Raw genomic sequence first — 24962 nt, 5'->3', positions numbered from 1 at the left:
AGTGACTAAAACTTTCCAGATCCAGTCTGACGCCTGGGGACTATTCTAAGGTAAGGAATCCATCACTAATGTGTCTCTTTCAGATAAAGGGCATTACAGCATTCTGAAACATGCCAAGAGTAAGGAGCATTGAGTTACACAAAAATGCGGTGGAAAGCATATACATAACCTGACAAGAAGAGATGCTACTTATTGCTACTGAGAAGCCTCTCTGCTGATCAGACAAGTGGGGTAATGCATGTTATCTTTAAATAATAGTCAAGGTTACCAGGAGAATGGGGCAGAGATGAACACAATACGCAAAATCTTATTTGATAACAATGGCTTATAAAACGAATACAAAAATTGTGTTAATAAAGATAAACTTTGAACCTCCAAATTTACACTACAAAAAGAATAGCACTTACATGTACCACCAAGGGCCTGAGCACAACATTAGCACACCAGCAATTAAGTAAAACACACGTCATAAAATACAACACGATATAAAAGATGCATCTGTATATACTGAGTGGTCTACTACAAAATGTTTACTTAAGGAATACAGAAAAAAGATGCATACCTGTTCTTCATTTTCAATTTTGTCGCTCACATCTTTCTTGCCTTCTCCTTCTCCAATTCCGCCTCCTTCATAGTCATGAAACTCAGTTGCCCCATTTCCTGCTTCCTCCTCCATTAGTTCTTTTGGAAGACAAAATCCCTACCAAAAGAAGATGTTAAAATAAACACTACAAAGAATAAAAGCAGAACATTTAAAGGATAATATTTACTGCAAAAATCACGTATGCTCTCCATGACTCCCCCAGTTACCATGCCTGGCCAGGGATTGCACTAGAGAAATCATTGCTCATATATGATTTATTGCTATCAAACCCTAGTTAAAGGGTATTACCTTATTCAACTCTGATATCTATTTGGGGAACATACAGCAATCTGTGCTAGTCCCATAATCTAAAGGCCTGGCGCACTCAAGGAACCAAGTAGAAAAGTGTTCATCTTTGTAGCAACTCACACACTTTTTTTTTTTTAACCAAGCTCATTCTATCACTGTGGTAGAACAGAGCAGCTTGCAGCGGAGTACAGAATTGGGCCAATGTTACTTTGCAGTAAAACCAGGCAATGTCAGAATGCAGCGTACAGCATATATCCCCCCAGTGTACCTCACTCTCAATTCTTTTACGATTGTTTAACAGTACAGGTGCAGCAGTCGAAACCGTGTTGGTGTAGGGATTAAGAGTGGGTTGTGTGTACATAATATGGTACTTATCTTTGACAACTCAATTTTCATTGGATATTCTCATCAACATTCCTTGTCTTATGAATCTCCCAGGTGCCAGACTGGGGCAAGAAACACTTACAATGGTACCTGCTTGCCGACAGGCAGTGCAACAGCAACTTTGTCCTCCACTTGGACATAACAACATGCAGCTTCATGTAAGTGCCACTCCTGCATGCTAATGCTAGTTTTTGCCTAAAGTGCCAATTTTTGCTTTTTTTTTAATGCTCTCAGATGCAGAGCACTGGTTGACTAGAATAAGTTACTTACATTTGGCAATGCCTTTTGTAGTTGATATTCTATCTAACTGCAGATCCCTCACCTGAGAATATTTCCAAGGAGTCAGACTGTATTTGAAAAACTTTCACCAGCAATGCACCCATAAACCGCTAGCTATGTGGTGCCATGCAGCTCTGCATTGACTCCATACCACCTTGAAAGTGACTGACCCGCATGGAAGCGCCGCCCCTGCGCACAAACATCAGTTTTTTCATGCTCTCTGACACAGAGCCTGAACAATTCGAGGTGACAGTGTGCAGATTTATAACTTGGGATCTTTTTAGATGTTAAAAATGAGCCACTTCACAGAACAAGGAGGGGGAGGGCAGTGAAGAATTTGTAGTTATAGAAAATATCCACCAGAAGGAAAACGTTACTTGCCCATTAAGCATCTGCTCGTGGCATGTAGTGCTGTAGATTCACATGCTTAGCATAACCCTGCCATCTAGTGTTGGGCTTGGATGTGTGCAAGTTGTTTTAGGTCTCGCCAACGCAGCGCGCATGCGCTGCGTAGGAGACCTTTAGCCGTCACTCTGCTCTTTTTTGGAAGCAAATACTCATGCTTGTGGCGGCATCCACCTTGTGGGAGCGCGTGGGGCGCGCCACAAGCACAAGTATGTGCTTCCAAAAAGAGCACACTGCGCGCGCATGCACGCGCCAGCAAACACATGATTGCAGTGCAAGCCATGCATTTAATAAAACAGCACAATTAACAGGTTTTTATTCGACTACTTTTTCAACCGTGGTCTTTCATTTTCTTTTTGATGTGTTTTTTAGAATTAATATTTTGGGCTTTCTCTAGCACCAACAGTCCCAGTCGGGCGGCGGAGCCATTTTAGAATAAGGAGCAACAATACAGGTTTCAGGAAGGTACATCGCGGGGGGTACCGTAGGTATATGCACAAGCTCCTAGATATCATGATGCTCCCTGTTGTGTGGGGCATTCTGATTTTTCCTTCCGATTACCTTTTTAAATTTTAAACTAACGCTAATGCTTAGAATGGCAAAAGCAGAACTAAACTTAAAACTAAAAGTCCAGCACTGAACAAAGCTGTCGCGCGTCGCTTACTTGCCAAACAGGTTAAGACGGGAGTATGGTTGGCGATAAATGCTCCTAATTCCAACGTCTAATGCACAGTTTCATGCGTGACGTCTTAAGTGTCATGGCTTTTGAGACAACAGCACATTGCGTCTTGGATTTTTGAGCCAATGCTTTTCGGTGTTAAATGACCAGGACTGATTGCAGGTGTCACGGTTGACGTGGGGCCACGTAAGAGCTGCAGGTGAATATTTAGCTGGAAAACCTGTACCTACAAATACTCCAGTCAGAAAAATGAATATGAAATACTATTGAAACAGAAATAGAAAATGATAAACCTTTCACCTATTCATTGATGTGAATGCTTTTAAAGTGTGCACCATTAGCAACATGTTAATACTACGTTGCAGGCACACAGACTGAATACAGTGTCAAAGTACCCTACTGCATTCTGCAAGCTGTATTCTGGATTCACCTCTTCTACACCACTTGAACTGCAGTACCAGATAACAATGTTTTTTCAGGTTACAACAATGCAAGGAACTATTTGTCCCCTTGTATCCCACTTGATGTGGGCTCTAAGTGTAAGAGCAGAAATAAAAGGTTGGCCTAGGAGCTTTTAGGACTCATTTTACTTTGAGCCGTTTGTACCTGGTGCGTATTGGTGCCTCATTGTTCAGTCTGGTTCCTCTCCAAGTGCAGGAGAACTATCCACAAGGATGGACACCGTTGAGAAGTGATCTCCCTCCTCCAGTTAATTTTAAGATGGAATGTGATGATCGTGGGCTATGGAGGGCGTTTCCTGTTTGGCCCATTAGTCATCTGGAGTGCTTGTTGCCAGATAAATGAGGTGTCAGCAGGCGTTGAACGCTACCTCATTTTAGTGGTGCCTTATGAGATGAGACAAGAGTTGATGCTTGACATATACATGTCGAGGAACATGTATTTGGTGAGAGTAGTGACTTTGACTATTAGGATGAACCTTCTTGGGACGGTGTTTCGCGGTTACAGATTTTCCGCACAGGCATAAAGGGCAATCTCATCGAATGGTAAAGTTGAAACAAGCATTGGCAAAGCCAATAGATCTCGCCTTTGGGACCTTATAAGTGTTTAGCCATGCAACAGTTGATGATGTTGCACCAAGGATACTGTGCTGCATAACTAAATACTTATAAGGTCCCAAAGGCGAGACCTATTGGCTATGCCAATGCTTGTTCTTTGAATAAAGTATTTCGAGTCACAAGGTATAGGGACTCCTCCTCTTGCTGGTAATGCACATGGTCATCAACTTCATTGTTAGATTGCTTTACCGCAAGACCGGTGAGGATAGAATGTGAAGAAATGCATAATACAGTGAGATGTTCATTCTAAAGGAACTTGCCATAATCTATAAAAGTTACTGCAACAAACAGGTGTCCGGGGAGGAGGTTGGGCGCATGTGAATCTACAGAACTACATGCAACGAACAGATGAGGACTGAGTAAGTAACATTTTCTGTTTGAGGCATGTGTGGATGTAGATACACACGATTAGCACAGACTGTAACGCAGTCCTCCTCCATAAGCGGTGGCTAAACTGTAGGGGTTGCAGTTGTTTGAAGTAATGTACATAGAACTGCTTGACCCACATTGGCTTGATGATGGGCCAATACATATACACAGTAAGGTTTTGTAAATGTATGCAGTGTAGACCATGTAGCTACTTTTACATATGTCAGCAATAGGTATATTTCCTAGGAAGGCCATTCAAGCTCTGTTTTTACAAGTGAAGTGAGATCTAGGAGGGGTAGGTAAACTTATTTTTGCTCTAGCATAGCATGTTTGGATGCATTTGACAATCCAAAGCACAATGCCTGATTTAGAAACGGCTCTTCCTTTCTGGGATTTTGCAAAGGCAACAAAGAGTTGCTGTGTTTTTCTAAATGATTTGGTTCTATAAATATAATTCATAAGGGCACATTTTACATCTAAGGTGTGTAAATCCCTTTCTGCAACTAAGGCATGTTGGGGAAAAATACTCCCAATTCGATATATTGATTAAGGTGGCGTTGAGGCACCACCTTTGGAAGAAATATAGTATTGGTACGCAATAGGTTTATGCAGTTGGAAGAAGGATTCCTCTACAGTTAATGCTTATAGCTCACCGACACATCTGAGTGAAGTGACAGCAACTAGGAATGTACCTTCCAGGATACAAAATGGAGAGGGCAGGAGTGAAGGGGCTTGAATGGAGGTTTCAATCCTATTAATACAATATTGAGATTCCTAGTGGGTGTTGGTGGCAAACTAGGAGGAATGACACTCTTAAAACCTTCTAGGAAGGCTTTAATGACTGAATCTGGAATAGAAAAGTATAGTGTCAGTTTTGTAGATATGCGGTAACTGCTGCTAGGTATAGCCTTAAAGAAGAAATAGCTAAACTGGAAGTAAGTAAATGAAATACGTAACAGACAATGTCTTGAACCTTAGCTGCTACAGAATCAATCTGTTTGGGATGACAGTAGGGAACAAATCTTTTCTACTTTGCAACATAATAAGCACAAGTAGTGGGCCTGTGTTCTTCTTTGAAACTGTCCATACAAGTTTTTGGTAGATTTAAATAACCAAGCTCTAGGACTTCAGGAGTCAGATCGCAAGGTTGAGGTACCTGGGGTCTGATTTCTAAATGGCTCTGCGTTAAAAGATCCTGCCGCTCAGTAGTACCTCATGGGGATCTACTGAGAGTTCTAGTTCTAGGAGTGTGGTGAACCATGGTTTTCGGGCCCATGTGGAAGTCACTAGGATGGGGTGAGATATCAGCTAAAGTTTGCGAACCACAAATGGAAGCAGTCGGAGAGGCGGAAAAGCATAAACAAATATCCTGGACAAACTCATCTGTGAGAAGTTGGCCTGATGTATGATGTCACTAGTTCTAGTGTACACCTTATATCAGTCCAAACAACCCTTATGGTGATTGGTTGTAAAGTCAACCTTATAGACCAGCTATCCTAGTGGTAGCATGGACAAGAGCAGTCTTAGGCTAAACTCTGAATGGCATGTGAAGCCAGCTGTGATACCATATATAATCCCTTGAATACCAAATGAAAGGACACCACAACAGATATATATATAAAATAAAGTGTATTTATTCTAGTCAAACCCTCAGCACTCTTTATGAGATTCGAGGTAAGAACAACACAGTCTTATTTAAGCATACATTAAGTCACACAGGTAAGTAATACAGTTAGGCCCTAGGGCCACGCAAACCATATACTAAAGAAGTGGTATAAGGACCACTGTCACAGAAATAGAATAGGCCTAGGGAATCGCTGGGACTACACTACACTACCAACAGTTAGGAAGTGGGAGGCCCACGGGATTCAGGTGCAGAGTGGAAACACTCACGCGTAATGCGTAAAAGTCGATAGAATCACTAGCAGTGAAAAATAAGCAGTTTTAGGGCACTTCTGGTATAGCTAGAAAGTCGAGACTCGGAAACTAGACCCTAGGATAGTCAATACCCTAGTGAGCACCAAAGTACCCAAGTTACCTAGCCCACGGGTTGCGGGTGCATAGGTGTGAACTTGCGTCGGGGTTCGTCGTGGACTTCTATGGATGCCTGAAGGAAAGTTGCTGACAGGCAGTCAGTGAAGAGTGTCCGGTGGATCCCAAGGCTGGGATCAAGAAGAGAGGATACATGCAAGCAGAAGGAACAGAGTCTGGGTCACTAGCCAGTGACCACGTGGAACCAGGAAGGAACCAGGCGATGTCGTGAAGATTGCAGGTGAAGAGGTGAAGCTTGTCGCAGCAGCCACGGGTACCAGGAGGCGTCGAGGACGACCAGGACCAGGAGGCGAGCTGTCCCACGAAGGCTCTTGCTGTCGGCTGCGAAGTCGAACTAGGACTCACCAAGCCTTGGCAAGCGGAACCCACGAAGAATGGAGGACTTGCTTCTGGTGCAGACCAGGAAGGTCTGGGGTGCTTCTCTTTTGCAGAGGAGCGGGAGCCAGTCTGGAGGAGCCAAACCAGCAGTGAAGATTCAAAGGTGTGTCGTCGCAAAGGCCGCTAGCCAACAGGCAAGCAACCGGACAGACGCGGCAAGCAGGGAAATGCAGAAGGGCCCCACGCAGGACTCGTGGAGTGTGGGGGGCTGATCTTCGGTGCAGATGATGCTTGGGGTTGGGGCTTCTCAATCCCCGGTGCACAACTTCGAGGGTACCTCAGAAGCTGCGCTGGAAGATACTCGCCACTTTTCCCAGGTAGCCGGTCCCACGTCTCTCGTCGCCTCCACGGATCTCAGCTCGGCTGTGGATCAGGGTCGGAGAAGTCTGGAAGTCAAGGCTCTGGTCGGGCTCTGCAGTCGGTCCCTCGTAGAACTTCAGCAAAGGGTAAGTCTCTTGATGGTGCCTGTTTGCACAGGGTAGCCACTCCTTGGCCACAAGGGAGATTCTTCAGTCTTTTCTTTCGTCGAATGTCAAAGGTCCAGAGTTTCTGTTCAAGTTGCAGGTTCAGGATAATCTAATCTCCTGGGGCCCAGCTACCACACTTATACTAATCTGGGGGGCTGGGTTGCCTGCTAGGTCACGCCTTATGGGTGGGACCTGGGAGGGGGGTGGTTACACCCCCTTCCCTTTGTCCAGTTTCGCGCCAGGACTGGGGCTGGAGTGCCCCAGCACCGGTTTGAACTGGACTATGCATGGGACACCTTGTGTGCCCCAGGCAGTGTCTCGTTTCTTTCATCCCTCCTTGCCCCAATACACTAAGGCCTGTCTGGGGTGGTGCTCGCACCTCCCAAGGCAGGAAACCTATTGTCCAAGCCTCCCGTGCCGGGATCACTCCCAGCAGCAGGAGGTCAGATTTGTGTCATGGCAGCAGCATCCATTTTGTGATGCTGGGGCTCTGGTTAACTTTAACCGGGTAAGTAGGTTTCAACATGTCTTCTCCCTCTAGAAGGGAGGGATAATATCCTCATCCACAGAAATGGTATGGGGGTATTATTCCACAGTGTTAGACACCTTACACGACATGTTTTGATAAAGCCAAACCATAGTTACCATAACCGTTTAAGATTATAAGGCACTTTAAGAGTATATGGTAGGCTACATAATAGGCTATATAATAGAACAGCTATAAGGACATGGTTCCGAAAGCTGCAGACAGGCTCAGCTCGTGCTAGAGCACCATCTCACATGTTACCAAGCACTCTGCCTCCAGGATTGTTAAGGCCTGCCATAGGAGTGGCTGATAGGTACACATGTGTCTATATATAAGGTAGGTATAGGAATACTATATCTAAGCAAGGGGTGATTACACGACCTTGCCCCAGCTGAGTGATCAGCCAGTTGTGTCTGATTGGAAGGCAAGACCAGGGGTGGCATAATACATGCTGCAGCCCCTGGGAGGCCTAGGGTACACCTATGCCCTGGGTACCTAGGGTACACTGTACAGGGTCCAATAAGGTGATCCTTACCAATTGGGTATGTACCTAGGGTACATGGAGTCCATTTTAAAGAGAGAGCAGACAGCCTGAGACCCTGAATGGCAGGATCTCAGGCCAACTAAGTCGAAAAACCAGCTAGACACTAGGCAAAAAGTTGGGGGTAACCATAGTCAGATATCCACCTTCCTACATCATCCATAGTGTGTTGCCCCTGGAATGTTGGTGGGGGAACCTGGAGATGAAGTCTAGGCATTTGGCATTTGGCATTTTCTGCTGTGGCGAAAAGGGCTATGTCTCGGTGACCCCAAAGCCAGAAGTATGGGAGGAGGACTTATGGGGTCAGTTCACACTCGTGGACTTGTTGACACCTCCAGCTGATGATATCTGTAAAGTTGTTGCCCACTCCCGGAGTTACTCCGCTAACAGGTCAATGCTGTATCAGAGAGCCCACATCCAGGTGGTCTGGGGTGGACATGAGAGCTGATGGGACAAGGTGCCCCCCTGCTTTTGCAGATAATACAGGACAGTCATGTTGTCTGTTTTGATCAGTACTACCTTGCCAATCAGGTGGGGAAGGAAAGCTATGAGCTCCAGATGACCAGCTAGCAACTCCAGGTGATTAATATGGATATGTATTTGGCTGAGTGTCCAGAGTCCTTGGACAGTCAGATCTTGTGAATGCGCTCCCTAACCTGTGAGGGAGGCACCAATTGTTATAGTTCTCTGTGGAACTGGGTCTAGGAAAGGCCATCTATTTAGGAGATTGTTGGTGTTCAACCACTGCAGAGAGTGGCAAGCTTGAAGGCCAACCAAGATATAATAGATATTTCCATTGATCCATCACCTGAGTCCATTGGTACGCTAAGCACTCTTGCATCGGCTGCATGTTGAGTCTGGCATGAGGTACAATTGCTATGTATGCAGCCATCATACTCAGGAGACGCATGACTCTCCTCACTTATTTGCTGATGAGCCTAGAAGAACAAGTTACTTACCTTCGGTAACGATATATCTGTAAGAAAAATTAGTTAGTTAGATTCCTCACCTTAGAATATCCCCAGGCACCAGGCTGGATCCGGAAAAAATTTCGTCAGCAATACCCATCGCTATGCGTCGTCTGCGGCTCCGCGTCCGTCATCGGCGTCGGAGTACTTAGACGCCGCCCTCGCACGCTGACGTCAGTTCTTGTACATAGCTTTCCGTGCCAGGAACGCAGAGCCATGCAAGAGACCGACACTGGTGCCAAAAAATTCTAGGTCACTGAAAGGGATAACCTCAACCCTAGATATCGGTTCGCAGAACGGGGAGGATGGGTGGGTCGGTGAGGAATCTAACTAACTAATGTTTCTTACAGATATATCGTTACCGAAGGTAAGCAACTTGTTCATCTGAAAGAAACACGTTAGTTAGATTCCTCACCTTAGAATAGATACCCCAGCAATACCAGCCCCGGTGGTGGGTCTGCGAACCAAGATCACACCAGAAAGTCCTGGAGAACAGAACGGCCAAAGAAGCCGTCTCTCTGGACTTGACTGTCCAGGCAATAATGTTTGGCAAACGTGTGCAGTGAGGCCCACGTTGCTGCCTGACAGATGTCCTGCAAAGGGACTCCCCGTCCCAGGGCAGTAGTAGCCGCTGTGGCCAGGGTGGAATGGGCTCTCAGCCCTACAGGAGGGTCCTTTTTAGCGAAGGAGTAACAAGCCTTTATACACAATACGACCCACTTTGAGATGGTCCGCTTGTGTACTGCCCTTCCCTTCTTAGCACCCACGTATCCAACAAAAAGCTGGTCGTCCACCCGGAACTGGTTGGTGCGGTCCAAATAAAAGGAGAGCGCCCGTTTTGGGTCCAGACGGTGGAGCCTCTCTTCCTCTTTCGAAGGATGCGGAGGCGGAAAGAAGGTGGGGAAGGTGACAGATTGCCCAATGTAAAAGGGAGTTACCACTTTTGGAAGAAAGGAAGGACTAGTCCGGGGGACAAACTTGTCCGGATGAACAGAAAGAAAAGGAGGCTTAGACGATAACGCCTGGAGCTCACCCGTCTAGCCGAGGTGATAGCTACCAGGAAAGCAGTCTTAAGAGTCAAAAGACGACTGGGACAATTGTGAAGAGGCTCAAAGGGAGCGCACATCAGAAAGGTCAAAACTAAATTCAAATTCCACTGAGGCATTACGAAGGGGACAGGAGGAAACATGTGAGTAATGAACTTAAGGAAACGAGAAACAACAGGGGATTTGAAAAGAGAAGGCTGATCAGGAAGTCGTAAGAAAGCAGAGATAGCTGATAGATAACCTTTCAAGGTGCCCAAAGCAGAGCCCTGCTGGGCTAGAGAGTGAAGAAAGAGGAGAACCTCAGAAAGAGGGGCGGAAAGAGGATCCACATCCTTTGCTGTGCACCATGCCACAAATTTGTTCCACCTGCAGGCGTATACCGTTTTAGTGGAGGGACGCCTGGCTGCCAGAATTACGTCACAGACTTCAGGAGGCAAGTCAAATGGCATCAACTGTCTCCACTCAATCTCCACGCATGGAGGTGGAGACTGGGCAGGTTCGGGTGGAGAACCGTCCCCTGCTGCTGCGACAGAAGGTCGTCCCTAAGGGGCAGGCGTGTCGGAGGATCGATTGACATACTGAGTAGCTCGGGATACCAGTACCTTCGTGCCCAATCCGGAGCCACTATGATGACTTGGGCCCGGTCGCGCCTGATCTTCTTCAGCACTCTGGGCAGAAGTGGTGGAAAGGCGTACACCAGACCGCAACTCCCCTCGTGACGAAAGGCTTCCTCGAGCGAATGCCACCTTGGAAACTCCAACACGCAGAACTGCGGACATTGCGCGTTCTCTTCGGTGGCGAATAGATCTAACCAAGGCTCTCCCCACTGACAAAAGAGGCCTTGCGCCACGTCCGAGTTTAGACGCCATTCTTGATCCATCATGCACCGGCAGCTGAGTTCGTCTGCTCTGGCGTTCAGAGAGCCCGCCAGATGTTGAACCACCAGGGTGATGCCCTGGTGTTCCAGCCATGTCCAGAGGCGCAGAGCCTCATGACAAAGGGTCCACTACCCCACCCCGCCCTATTTGTTGCAATACCACATGGCGGTGGTGTTGTCCGTGAACACCTGCACGACACTTCCCTGGACAGAGGGAAGGAAGGCTTTCAGTGCAAGTCGGATCGCCCTCAGCTCCAATAGGTTGATATGGAGCCGAGTCTCCGCCGGAGACCAGAGGCCTCTGATCTCCGCCTCTCCCATATGGCCCCCCCATCCCAGGAGGGACGCATCCGTCACTACGACATGCTCCGGTTGGGGTAGGGAGAGGGATCTGCCGCTGACCCAATCGCGATTCGTGAGCCACCACTGCAGCTGGTGCGCAGTGCCCTCCGAGATCAGGACATGGTCGGACAGGTTGCCACGATGCTGGGCCCACTGAAACTTCAGGTCCCACTGCAGAGACCGCATCCGCAACCTGGCGTGAGGTACCAACAGGATGAAGGAGGCCATCAGCCCCAGAAGCCGCAGCACCAACCTGACCGAAACCCAGGACAAAGGCCGGAAGATGGAAATCAGGGCCTGAATGTCCCGGGCCCGCTGTTCCGGCGGATAGACCCGGAACTGCGCCGAATCGAGAACGGCTCCGATGAAAAGGAGCTTCTGGGAGGGACTCAGGTGCGACTTCGGCACATTGATGGAGAACCCCAGCGAGTGCAGGAGGTCGGCCGTAGTCTGGAGGTGGGAGACGACTTGCTGGGGCGAGCGCGCCTTCAACAGCCAGTCGTCGAGATAGGGGAAGACTGGAACCCCCGATCTGCGCAGATGAGCTGCGACCACCGCCATCACTTTCGTGAACACCCGAGGGGCACTGGTGAGGCCGAAGGGGAGCACGGTGAACTGAAAGTGCGCTGACCCACCGTGAACCGCAGGTAACGCCGGTGGGCCGGCAGGACGGGGATGTGAAAATAAGCGTCCTGCAATTCCAACGCTACCATCCAGTCTCCAGGGTCCAGGGCAGCCAGAACCTGAGCTAAAGTGAGCATCTTGAATCGGTCCTTCCGGAGGAAGGCGTTGACGCTCCTGAGGTCCAAGATCGGGCGTAGGCCCCCTTTGCCCTTCTTGGGAACCAGACAGTAGTGGGAATAACAACCACGACCTACTTCTGGACCAGGAACGCGCTCGAAGGCCTCTTTGGCCAAGAGGGCCGAAACTTCCTCTTGTAGAAGATGCAAATGATCCCCCGACATACGATGGTTCAGCGGTGGCATGGCTGGAGGGGTCGTCTCGAAGGGGAGGGAGTAGCCCCTTCGGACGATTTGCAGCACCCACCTGTCCGACGTGATGGAGTGCCAGTGGAGCAGGTGATGGCGAACTCTGCCGCCCACTGGCGTTGAATGGGCCTGAAAGCTCAGACTAGGAGGGCTTTGAGGCGGATGCTGCCGGGGTGGATGTGGACTGACCGGCACGTTGACCTCCAGTACCGCCTCGGCGGAATCCACGACTGCGACCGCGTGCAGGTTGGTTCTGCGGCCGGTGGCTGGGCGGACGTGAGGAGGCGCCCCTTCCTTGGCCACGAAAGGGACGAAAGGCGGATGTTTGCGGCTGCGGGCCGAAAGACCCAAGGAGTTGGCCGTGGCCCGGGAGTCCTTTTACCGAGCCAGCGCACTGTCCGCCTTCTCACCAAAAAGGCGAGTGCCATCAAAGGGCATGTCCATGAGGGAACTCTGGACATCCCCCGAAAATGACGTGGACCTCAGCCAGGCGTGACGCCGAAGCGCCACCGTGGTGGAAATTGCCCGATCCAGCGAGTCCGTGGTGTCAAGTCCACACCGTATGGCATGCCGCGCTGCATCTCGACCATCAGCAAGAGCTTGAGCGAGTCGTGTCCGGGCCTCCACCGGACACAAGGGCAGCACGTCCTCCACCGCATCCCACAGAGAGTGGGAATAACGGTCCAACAGGCAAGCGGTATTTAAAGACCGCAGTCCCAAACTCAGGGACGAGAACAGTTTCTTGCCAAACTGCTCCAACCTCTTGGATTCCCGATCCGGAGGAGCGGACGGGAAGGAGGATTGGGAGGTTAAGGCCTGGATAACCAGACTTTCGGGGGTGGGGTGTTGGGAGAGAAAACTGGGGTCGCCCGGAGCAGGGCGGTGGCGCCGGGCAACGTTCCGGTCCACAGGAGGGACTGTGGAGGGCTTGGACCAAGTGCCCTGCAGAACGTCAATGAGGGCCTCATTAAACTGCAGCAGAGGCTCAGTGGAGCTTGCTGTCGGTTGAAGGACCTCAGTGAGGACGTCGGAGCCGCCGGCACGCAAGGGCGCCCAGTCGAGCCAGCGGGGCCCGAAGGCGCGCCGGCAGGCGTCGACAGCGGAGCCAGGCCCCTCAAGGCCGAGAGGAAGGCACTGACTTCCGCCGGAGTCGCGTCAGTCCCAGGGACCGGCGGGTATGGGGACGGACGCGGCTCCTGCGGCTCCGACGGAGCCGCGGGGGTGGGACCACCCTGACCCTCGGCCGAGTCGCGCGACCGGCGAGGGTAGTCCGAAGAGCGATGTCGTCTCTTGGACTTCTTGGAGTGCTTCGACTTACTCGAAGACCCCGACGAGCGATGGCTGTGGCTCCGCGATCGGTCCTTGGACCTCCCCCTGGACCGGGACCGAGAGCGGCGCGGAGCCGAGTGCTGCAACTCGAGAAGCTTACGGGACCGCTCCCGCCTAGCTTTCGATGTCAAGGCCTGACAGTCGGGGCACGACTCCGCGTCGTGGTCGGCACCCAGGCAGTAAAGGCACCGGCGATGGTGATCCGTCACCGACATCAGGCGATGACAGTCGAGTCGATAGACCAAAAAGAGTCAAAAAGTTAGTCAAAAAATGACTAGGAGTAAGCTCTTCCCGGATCGGCGCTTACTGGCGTGGAAAAAAGAAGAACTGACGTCAGCGCGCGAGGGCGGTGTCTAAGTACTCCGACGACGTCATTCCGGCGCACGACGCCAACGATGGACGCGGAGCCGCAGACGACGCCTAGCGACGCGCAAGGGGTATGGTACAAAAATCTTTCCGGATCCAGTCTGACGCCTGGGGATATTCTAAGGTGGGGAATCTAACTAACGTGTTTCTTTCAGATCAAAGATTTCACCTTGAATTGTTTGTCGCTTAATGTATGAATAGTGTACGTAGATTGTAGAGTATAAGACAGTAATTGGTACTGTGGAACATAACCTTGAGGAAGACATATTTGAATGCTGCCAACTTATAGGGAGGAGGGACTCTTGTGAGTCTACATCACTACTCAGTTCTAACATGATTACAGGGCCAGTAACATTTTCGATTTGTAGCATGTTTGTCTGTAGATATGGAGCTATGCATTTGCTGTAAAGCAGTTCCTCTGGTGAGCAGTGGCTAGTGAGTGGATGATGCAGGTGTTTACAACAATGTTTTGAGCACTTTTTGGCCAACAAAATTTTGCTGGTGGGTGTGTCAATACAGTAGTGTTTAGTAAACATGTGGTGTTAACCATCTAATATCTTACAAATGTCTGCAAAAGGAATGTTTACCAAGAAAACAATAGTGGCTCTTTTTTGCTAATGGAATGCGTCTTAGGTGGTATATGTAGTGTGTGCTTGGACTTAGCACAGATTGTTTGAATGCGTTTAACAATCCATCTAGCAATGCCTGCCTTGAGGATACTCCTGTAAGGATTTACAAAAGACACAAACAGTGGCTTTGTCTTACGGATATATTTTGTCCTGTCAATGTAATTCAAGTGACCTCTTGACATGTAAAGTGTGTAATGCCCTTTACGCCAATGTCTGGGTGCAGAAAAAGATGGGAAATTCAATAGTGTGGTTAATGTGAAAAGGGGTAACCACTCTCTGCAGGAATTTTTGACTATTCCTCAAGACCACCCCATCTCTATGAACCTGAATCAAGGTTTTCTCTATATTATACTCTCCTTAGAGATGTGCTGGCAATTAGAAAAGCTACCTTCCACGACACTAACTGCAAGCCACAAGAGTGTAATGGTCTAAAAGGAGGACTCATAAGTCTGGTGAGAATTTTATTAAAGTTTCAAACAGGTGCTGGAGCTATGCCTGAAGGGATGTCTCTTAAGGCACTCCATAAAAGTTCTTTATAAAAGGAATCTTAAAAAGAGACAAAATGCTCTCTACTTTGAACATAGGCTACTACCGTAGCTAAGTGCAGTTGGATAGAAGTGTACGCAAATTAGCTGTTTTGCAATGTAACAAGTAATAAAATTATGTCCTGCAGGGACGTTGAGGGAGTCTATGTGTTTACATATGCAATAGTGGACAAATATTTCTAGAAGCATGGAGTGCTGACTTTATCGGCATGCGTTGGTGCTATTAGGATGTGTGTCATTGACAATTGCCTCATTTTCCTCGCAACATTTTGGATCAGGAGAAGAAGAGGTAAAACATTAGCAAATATCCCTCACCAGGTCATCCATAATGCATTGCTATAGAGCTGTGGGAAGCTGGAGAAGTTTTGGCATTTTGCATGGTGGTGAACAGATTGATGGTGAAAGTACTTTTGGAGGACTAGGGTATTTATCCTTCGCTTGTGGACATATTGATGCATCCTGCTCAGCAGGTCTGCAAAGTTGTCTACTCACAACAGATTCTCTGCAAGAAGCTGGATGGGATGCACAGTAGCACAATACCAAATGTACCGGGCTAGCAGATAGTTGGGGTGAGCGAGTGCCCACCTGTTCCTGAAGGTAATTACATCAATGTCCTGTGGTCTGTTTTTATGAGGACTATTTTGTCTTGTTGGTTCTGTTAAAAGCCCTGACAGCTAAAGTGGTTGCCAGGAGTTCTAGGTAGCGGACATGGTAACTGTATTGTGATGGTATTCAGGTACTCTATATAGTCTGTTAGCTGAGATGTGATCCTCAACATGAGTGAAGCATCCGGGGGTCACCTAAGGAGTGGGTCTAAAATAAGACATGCCCAGCAGCAATTTCTTGCTGTTCCGCCACAAGAGGTAGAGCTGAATCTTGGGCTGTACCAACATTAGATTTCCCCAGTGATCTGCTGCTTGTGATCACTGCCTAACTAAACACTCTTGCAAGGGATGCATGGCAGCTTTGGGTGCAGTACTATTGCAATTCATCTCATTATAGTCCTCACCAAGAGAGGCCTTTGTGTCTGAAAAAGAGTAAGCAGCTTTTGGAATCCCATCACCATCTCTTGGTTGGGGGAAGGCTTTCCCTGCAGTCACATTTAGAACAGACCCTAAAAATGGCTGAACCTGCCTGGGATGAAGAGGAGAGTTTTTGCTACTGATGTTGAATCCACTACTCTAAATATTTATACTAATGTCCGAGTGTATGCTAAGCATTGTTCCTCACTGCTGCCCTTTCTCAGCAAATCATTTAGGTAAGGAAAGACGTGGATGGCATTTCTGCGCATATGCACGGTCACTACTGCTAGACATTTCGTAAATATACCCTTTGCCTGTGGTGACCCGAAATGGAAGAACTTTGAATTGTCAGTGATGTTTACTTACCACAAAGCACAGGGAGCGGTGGTGATCTGGATGTATGGGACTGTGGAAGCAGGCAACCTTGATTTTGAGGGACACCAAATAGTCTCTTTTTCAAAGCAGTGGCATGACATCATGCAGGGTAGTAATACAGATGCGCTCAAAGATGATTTAACGGTTTAGTTGCATGACGTCTAGGACCAGCCACAAAGATCCATACTATTTAGGAATCAAGAACTACAAGGAGTAGACTATTTTGCCACGCTGGACTGGAAGCACTAGCTTGATGGCTTTATTGACTAACAGCACCTGCACCTCCTCCATAAGCAGTCAGATAGTTGCAGCTGAGGATGTGGTAGCGAGGTGGTATATTTGGTGGTGTGGAACTTCAAGCATAACCCTGCTGGACCACAGACAGCACTCAGTTGCTGGGAGTTTACTTCCTCCACCTGAGGAAGGGAGAACCTTCGTCTTCTCATGACAGATTTTGTGTGATCGGGAGGATGACGGAGGAGTCACTGCTTAGAAGCACAGGTGCCCCAAGCTGTAGTCTCTTTGCCCCTTTCTCTATTGTTGCCACGGAATCCACCCCTGCCATAGGGCTTAGGTCCCTGTGGGTCCTGACAGGGCTGCTGCTGGAGAAACCCTAGTCTCTGAGGAGATATACATGTTTTCTATCCTTCTCTAACCTGCTGCTTTCAGAAAACAGATCTAGGAGTTGAGATCCATAAGGTGCCTATCGCCTTTGCAGTCTCTGTGTACTTCTTAATCGTTTTCAGCACTGAATTTACCGGGGGACCAAACGAATGCTTGGCATCGAAGGGCATGCTGAGAAGGTGTTTCACCTCTGGCCCCTTAACTAGGCGCGACATTGCAGCAGGATGGTCATGTTCGTTTCAGCGAGGCAGTATCTGCAGGGTCCAATGCACACCCGATGTTGGCACTAAAAATGATTTTGCCTTCTGTCAACCGACTAGCCGCCACTCTCCTCCCAGCGATGGAGGTCATACCTGGAGAATAGTCTGACAAAACTGACAATATTTTCTGTGGCCGCATGCATAGCCTCATGCTTAACATCTGCATTAGTCCTCTTACTCTCCATATCTGGAAGGGGACCACTTACCAGTTCAGAAGTGTTGGCCGTGTGAGCTGGACGTGAAAATTGGTGTCTTTTCAAGTAGACTCAGAGCTCAATTGCAGATTTCACCTTGAGAAGTGCTCTACCTAGACCTGTGAGCACTTCCAAGATCGAACTGAATAATGAGGGTGTTGTGGGCCGCAGGGGGACGGAGCAAGGACAAGGGCTGCTGTTTCTCCTAGGTCCAGGATGATGATGAAGACGTGGGCTGTGTCTTTTTTTCTGAATCTTGATTGAGTGTTGTCTAAAAGATGGTGAAGTTCGAGGTGGGTTGTGAATTGCTTGTTGATGGCTTTCTCAATCACTTTGGCTGGATAGGGGAGCAGAGAATTGAGTCGAAAGTTGCTGAGGTGATTCAGGTGGGCTGTTGGATTCTTGAGGTGGGCATTGACTTCTGCAAGTTTCAATTAATCCGGGAAACTGGCAGGCGTGATGGAGGCGTTGATTAGCTTGAACATCAACTCGCTGTGGAGGTGGAAAGGCATTCAAGGTAACTATGCCCATGAAGAAACCGCAACCCCCGTAAAACTTAAAGATGAGTCTTGGAAGTGTTCATGTAAAAATCCGAAGGCTGACAACAAGGATAGTCTCGCCTGCCTGTGGTCATAACTAGCACAGGTGACCTAGCTTCTACAGCAAGGTATCAACCTCAACCTACCAAGATGGTCCACCATCACTTACATGGCCTTTGGTAAGGCCAGAGCAGCCCATATAAGGCTGAAGAGCAAGACAGTGAACTGGAAGTGGTTTGGCCCCAAGATAAACTGGAGATATTTTCTGCAGGACTACAGGACTGGTACATGAAAGTAGGCCCCTGTACGTCCAGGAAAACCATCCAATCCTTGTTATCCAAGGCTAGCAGAGCTTGCTTGAGGATCACCTTCTGAAATTTCTTAAGGAACGAGTTCTGTAGTCGAAGGTTTAGTATCGGTCTAAAATCTCAATTTTTCTTGGAAATCAGTAAGTAGTGTGAGTAAAAGGCCAGTCCCCATACTGCCTTGAAGAGCCACATTAAAATTCTTTGGAAAGAATACTGGCATGGCCTGCATCTTCTGGGTATAACGAGGTGGCATGTGAGGAAGAATGCGGGAAGACCAACGGGTGTGAAGTGACTGAGTGCCAAGTAGGGTAGGCCAAGTCACCCAGATGCCCGCTTGAGGGGAACCTAAATGGGTCTGGAAGTGTTGCCTACAGAGAAGGAGGAAAATGACTGATGCTTCTAATGATGTCCCCAACTGTTGGCACTGCCCCTGCCTATAGCATCAAAAGACTGCACTGCTGGCTGGATGTGCTTTAAGAGCTGCTGCTGGTGGAAGACAAAGCCACTACAGTAACCTCTGAACTTATTGCACTGCTGATGAAATTGATGGGCGGATACAGATATTTCAAGTAGAAAGTCTAAATCTGCTGCTTTTGAAAGGTTCTGCATTCGTTTTTTCACCAATAGTCTGGTCCAATTAAAGAGTGTATCCATCAATTGTACCTAGATGTCTATGGAAAAGCCAGTTGAAGGCATCCAGATTTGCCATGATGTTGTTTCTGGAGTAAATTCCACTAGCAATGGTGGAGTTTAGTCTAGAAAGGAGAATCTGCTTAACTGCATTTTGTCAATCTTGGACCGCTTGTGCAAAGACAAGAGCCAGGTCTACAGGTACGCAAGCAGAACCTCACACTCCATGCACCATAGGGTGTGACTGCTGTGCCTTAAAAGGAAGCTGCCAATCAACGAGCACAGCATTAGAAAGCCTGAAGATAAAACTTTCCAGCCCCCACCATCAAGTCTCTTAAACTCCATATCTTGAAGTGTTGCCAGAAAGTGGTAGAGTACACTTTGCAAGTGGAGGTCAGGTTTGCCTTAGTGTCCTCAGTGGAGAGGGGCAGTTGCAACATGTCTGCCATCCCCTGAACACATTTGAGAAAGAGGCTCTTTTTCAGTTGGGGGCATGAAGGGGGAATCAAGGACAGATCTGGGAAAGGTATCTAGGCCAGTGGCATTCTGTTAGTCAAAATAAAAGCCAGCCTCAGTATAATAAGCAAGTACCTATGTATCCGCCATCTCCTCATCATCATCATCATCTTAGTTGTGTAAGGCAAGTTGGAAACCTAGTATGGGATCAAAAGGATGCCCCAAATAGCCTCAATTCTACTTGGGAATTGCTGCTGAGGCAAAGGAAGGATCGATCTCCACAACTGCTTGTGTCTTAGTAATGGTATAGCATGATTTTGGGCAAGCTCTAACTGAAGATGAATCCGAATCAAGGGCCGCAGATAAAACTAGCTCCAGCACAAAAGCTGCTAAATGCAATGGAGAAACGACTGGTGAGGCATGTGGTATAGTAGATACACAGTCAAGGATCTGCCTGCAAAAATGTGACTGACGGCCCTACCTCTTCTGTGGGGACAAAAAGGGGGCAGAGATAACGTTGAAGACCCGCAGGGATTTCTGGGGCCACTGACATATTTACTAGAAAGAATTGACAAAGGAGATTAATAATTGTGATATATGCTATATTCTTGCGTGTTTAAGTGCCTATTAGTGAATGTAGTCTTTCCATCATAGTGCATTTAATGGTGATATTTGTCTTTGGCCAACTATGTACTGAATGCTTATTTAGCATGCCACTATAAGGGTTTTACAACTTGCTGTGCTTTTGAAATAAAAGTTAATGAATCATTTAAAAATAAAGTTGAAGACCTGCAGCATGGCCTTCACTTGCTTGAGAAGGTGTTAGCAACTAGGGGGCACATCAACTCCAAGTCATTGGGCCAAAGAGGAAGGTAAAGCCAAGACCGGGTTTCTGGAATGCCGGATGCCGGACCTCTGCTGAGAGCAGGACTATCTGAACGGCAAAAAGCCTTATTTATTTTTTCTATGCTTCTTGTTCGACTTGTCCCCCAACTTATCCTTTGACAGAACTGAAATGGTGACACAGACCAGGACCAGCCTTGCAAACTCAATCAACAGCAGCCCTGTTTATTTGCTCAGCACATAAAGCTTGGCTTCTTGCTCCATGATACCTTCGAGATTCATCAGGGAGCATTTGTAATAAGATTTGGGGTCCTGTTTAGTGCAGAGGGACCACAGGCAGACGTGAAACATATCCGTGATCATCATCTACATTTGACAAGCGCAACATGGGTAGAAGCTTGTCCTCTTCGGGGGCGAGATCCCTGTACAATGCCAAAGAAATCCTATTCAAAAGACATTAGTAAGAACTGAAAGCTATTGGAGCGGAGCTCAGGACTTGCACAAGTGTGCAGAAAAAGAGCAACTGAGGTACGTGCTGTGTGCCTTCAGGTCCGGAGGCAGGACAGAGTCACATAAGAGACCGACTGCACCACAAGCTGGCTTGCAAGAGTTCCTTGATCAAGCCTGATAGATTCAGGTGTTACAAGTAGCTATCAGAAATAAGCATATATTAATGTTCCTTATTACAATTAGTTCACTACATACCTAAGACGGTTAAAGGTTCCAAAACAGGATAAAAACAAACTGATGAAATTAGGATAGACCACAATACATGCAAGTAGAAAGATTGGCTTCGTCATCTCCGCTTTTCTCAAACAAACAAATGTGTGAATTGTAAACCTAATTTGCCAGAGCTACTTACTTTCTGGGCAACCTCTGTAAATAAATCTGCTGTAGGAATCAAAAATAATTTGTAGTTCTATTCCTTTTTACAATAATTAACTCACTACATACTCCCCTAGTGGAGATGGTTTCAAAACATGTCAAATGATAGGAGGTTGAGCAAGCCTAGGTCACAATACACTCAAGCAGGAAGTTTGACTCTTTTACCGTTCCCTTTTTAAAAATAAAAAACAGAAATGTGTGAATTGTAGATGTAATTTTCCAAAGAAACGTACCTTCTGGGCAAGCTCTGTAAATAAATGAGCCAAGACAGTAAGCAACTTCCCAGTGCCCCTGTGGGTTCCCAAAGAAACTGTGAGGTAAAAGAGGAGCAGATCCAAGTAGGTGGACAGCATGGGTATTAAACGCACCATTAGGCCACAACTCTGGTTTAAGATCTGCAGAATAACAAAACAAGTGTTAAAATAGCAGTGAAGGAAATATGCACACTTTTAAAATGACTAAAATCTTGGTAAGTAGCTCCAAATGTCTGGCTAGAAGTCTGTGATCCGATGCAAACTCTATATTTTGCAAAATCAAATGATTTAAGAACACAAAAAGGTATTTCTTCAAATTTCTTAAACCCAATTTATAGCTCATTTTGAATCACAATTAGGGGAAGAGTCCCACAATGGGGTTTATCAATAGTTTGCAATTGCAGTCGCCAATCACTGAACAGTTACAGGCATCTGAAAGGAGGTGGCAACTGATTTCCAAAGGAGAAGTTGTCCCTGCTGAACAATTGTCCCCTCTGCATACTTGCCCTGATGCCTTCCCAAAAAAAGAAAGATTTTTTTAACACTCCACAGGTTCCTTAATAGATAGGGGTGGTGGGCTGCTGTTCCTTGCAGGCCACAATCGTTGTGTTTGCAGTCAAACACGGAGGGGTGTGGGGTGTCAAATAGCAAACTGCCTTATATTCCTTAGGCGGGTCACTCTGCTACTGGAAATTATGAGGCACAACTATTACCACATACAAATTAAAAGGCAGGTTACAAAAAGTCAGTTGCGAATTTGCACACATTATTGACAACCTGCTTTTACGTACATCAGTACCTTATTGTGAATATTTTCTTCATATTTCATTATTATGACCTTAAATCAAAAGCAACCTGTATCATTAAGCAGACGTAGGAACAATCCTATTCAAAGAATTATTGAATTAAAAACCCAAATTGCAACTGTTCACACCAATCAAATGCAAAATACGACCCGACCATCTATGTTGTCAGCGCCTTTACGTAGCTACATTATTTAAATATTGGTCTTAAATATGGAATTATTTTCAGAGTAACTATGTAAACATTTTTGTTTATTAGATTTCTTTTTTTCTAGGTATTTTTGACATGCATGACAGCACCCAGCTTGTGCAGCACAGATTTTACATCCGCTCTCTATGTGCTTTATTAGTTACCAATGGAACTTTCTAGTATTATAAAGTGGTGGAATTGATTACCTTGAAAGAGATCAAGATACAATCACGCATCATTTTCCTTAATGGTTGTGTGAGCATTTCCCTTGCCACTGTCCACAGCCAAGAGTTGGTATGTAACATGTGGGTTTGCATAGCTCAGTGTAAAAGTTCAATAAGTGACAGTTCTTAGATAAGGCTTGCATTCTTCACCTACACCTTAGTCCCCGGTTAGACGCCTTAATCCTGGACATGAATTAAGCACGAACAAAGTAAAATAGGTGTTCAATAGATAGGGTACAGGGATAGTAGAGGAAACTACTGTTCCCTTCTCCTGTCCAAATACATAAGTCTAAGCTGAGAAAAGAGGGCAGATTCTCATGAATGGCTTTATAGCTGGTTACAGCTAACATCCGGTGTCCTTTATACCACCTCTCCTTCGGCAGACTTTTTGCTCATAAAAGAACAAGTTACTTACCTTCAGTAACGCTCTTTCTTGTTGAAACTGTCTAACCACAGAATCCTCACCTTTGAATACTCTCCTGCTGTCTGTAGAACAATTTCTCCTGGGAAGAAGGTAGTTTATGGCGGATTGACACAAAGAGCTTGAAGCCGACTCACTCGCCAAGGTGAATAAGGAATAAAGTCTTAATAGTAATGAGTAGTAATGGACAGCTGTGAAGAGTCTCGAATGGGGTGCACAGCAGATATGTACAGGTGTAGATTAAGGTTCAATTGGGGCATGATAAAAGGAGAAAGTGGAAGGAATATGCTACTTACCAGTATGCATCTGTTCTTGGCATGTAGAGCTGCAGAGCCACACACTTAGAATAAGATCGCCATCTGGTGTTGGGCTCGGATGCTTGCAGGTTGTTGTTGTCTTCAGAAGGAGTCTTTGGTCACGAGATAGGTGACTCCTCCCTTGGACGATAGTGTGCATGGGCATCCACTCCATCCTCAGATTGTTTTTCGCCATGATGGGAAACGATGGAGTTTGTAAGAATAAAGAAAGGATGTCCATGTGTAATGTCTAAGTAAGACTATGCTGGAACAGATACAGGTCCCGGGGAGGTGGGTGGGCGTGTGTGGCTCTGCAGCTCTACATGCCAAGAACAGATGCATACTGGTAAGTAGCATATTCCGTTCAAGGCATATGAGCTTAGGATCACACACTTAGGATAGATTATACAGCAGTATCTCCCCTAGCGGTGGTCACCTGTATCAGTTGCAGCAGTTTGGAATAAAGTTTTAAGGACAGCCTGACCCACAGAAGTTTGTTGTTTTGCTTGCACATCAACACAGTAATGTTTAGTGAAGGTGTGTGTTGTAGACCATGTGGCTGCCTTACAAATATCTTCTAAGGGAATGTTTCCTAAGAATGCCATGGAAGCCCCTATTTTGCATGTGGAGTGCGCTCTAGGGGGAAACTGTCAGAGTCCGTTTAGCTTTTTGGTAACATATTTGGATGCATTTAACTATCCACCTGGCTATCCCGGATTTGGAAATGGGGTTGCCTTCAGGTGGTGGAGAGAAAGCAACAAACAATTGTTTGGTTTTGCGGAAAGAATTGGTTCTGTCAATGTAATAAAGCAGGGCTCTTTTAACGTCTAAGGTATGAAGAGCTCGTTCAGCTACCGAGTCCGGATTTGGGAAGAACACTGGTAGCTCCAATGATTGGTTAAGATGGAACGGAGAAATGACTTTTGGCAGGAATTTAGGATTTGTTCTAAGAACCACTTTGTTACGGTGTAGTTGTAGGAATGGTTCTTGTATGGTTAAAGCCTGGATTTCACTTACCCTTCGAAGCCTAGTGAGAACAATATTTAGATTCCACACTGGAGAGGGTGGTAATCTGGGAGGAATAATCCTTTTAAGACCTTCCATGAAGGCTTTGATTGCAGGCACTCTAAATAGTGACAAGTGTTGTCGATTTTGTAAGTAAGCAGCTAATGCTGCTAAGTGGAGACGTATGGATGAGTACGTTAAATTACATCTTTGCAAGTGTATTAAGTAGCAAATGATGTTTTGGATGGATGCATCTAGTGGGTGTATATCGTTGTTAGTGCAGTAAATGGCAAATCTTTTCAATTTTGCAGCGTAACAGGCTCTAGCGGTAGGTCGTCTGGCCTCTTTTATAATATTCATGCAGTCTGGAGGTAGGTTGAGATAACCGAACTCTAGGACTTGAGGAGCCAGATCGCTAGGTTCAGTTGCTGTGGATCTGGGTGTCTGATTTCTCCATGGTTCTGGGTTAATAAGGACGGGGAGAGGTGCAGTTT

At 46.9% G+C, this 24962-nt stretch overlaps 1 protein-coding gene across 1 annotated transcript in view; it reads right to left on the bottom strand.

The window, feature by feature from the left end:
- The window catches only part of MDN1 (midasin AAA ATPase 1), a 2002810-nt gene that overhangs the window by 359125 nt on the left and 1618723 nt on the right, over window positions 1-24962 (bottom strand). Inside the window, exons 83-84 of the mRNA XM_085611158.1 lie at window positions 21509-21670; window positions 563-700 (exon numbers count right to left, since the gene is read on the bottom strand). Of these exons, the coding sequence (XP_085467284.1) occupies window positions 563-700; window positions 21509-21670 (300 nt within the window). The remainder of the gene's footprint in view (window positions 1-562; window positions 701-21508; window positions 21671-24962) is intronic.

The sequence above is a fragment of the Triturus cristatus genome, chromosome 6 (genome assembly GCF_964204655.1).
Source record: "Triturus cristatus chromosome 6, aTriCri1.1, whole genome shotgun sequence".
NCBI classification, from domain to species: Eukaryota; Metazoa; Chordata; class Amphibia; order Caudata; family Salamandridae; genus Triturus; species Triturus cristatus.
The sequence above is the reverse complement of the archived record's forward strand: the minus strand, read 5'-3'. Positions and strand labels throughout refer to the sequence as shown.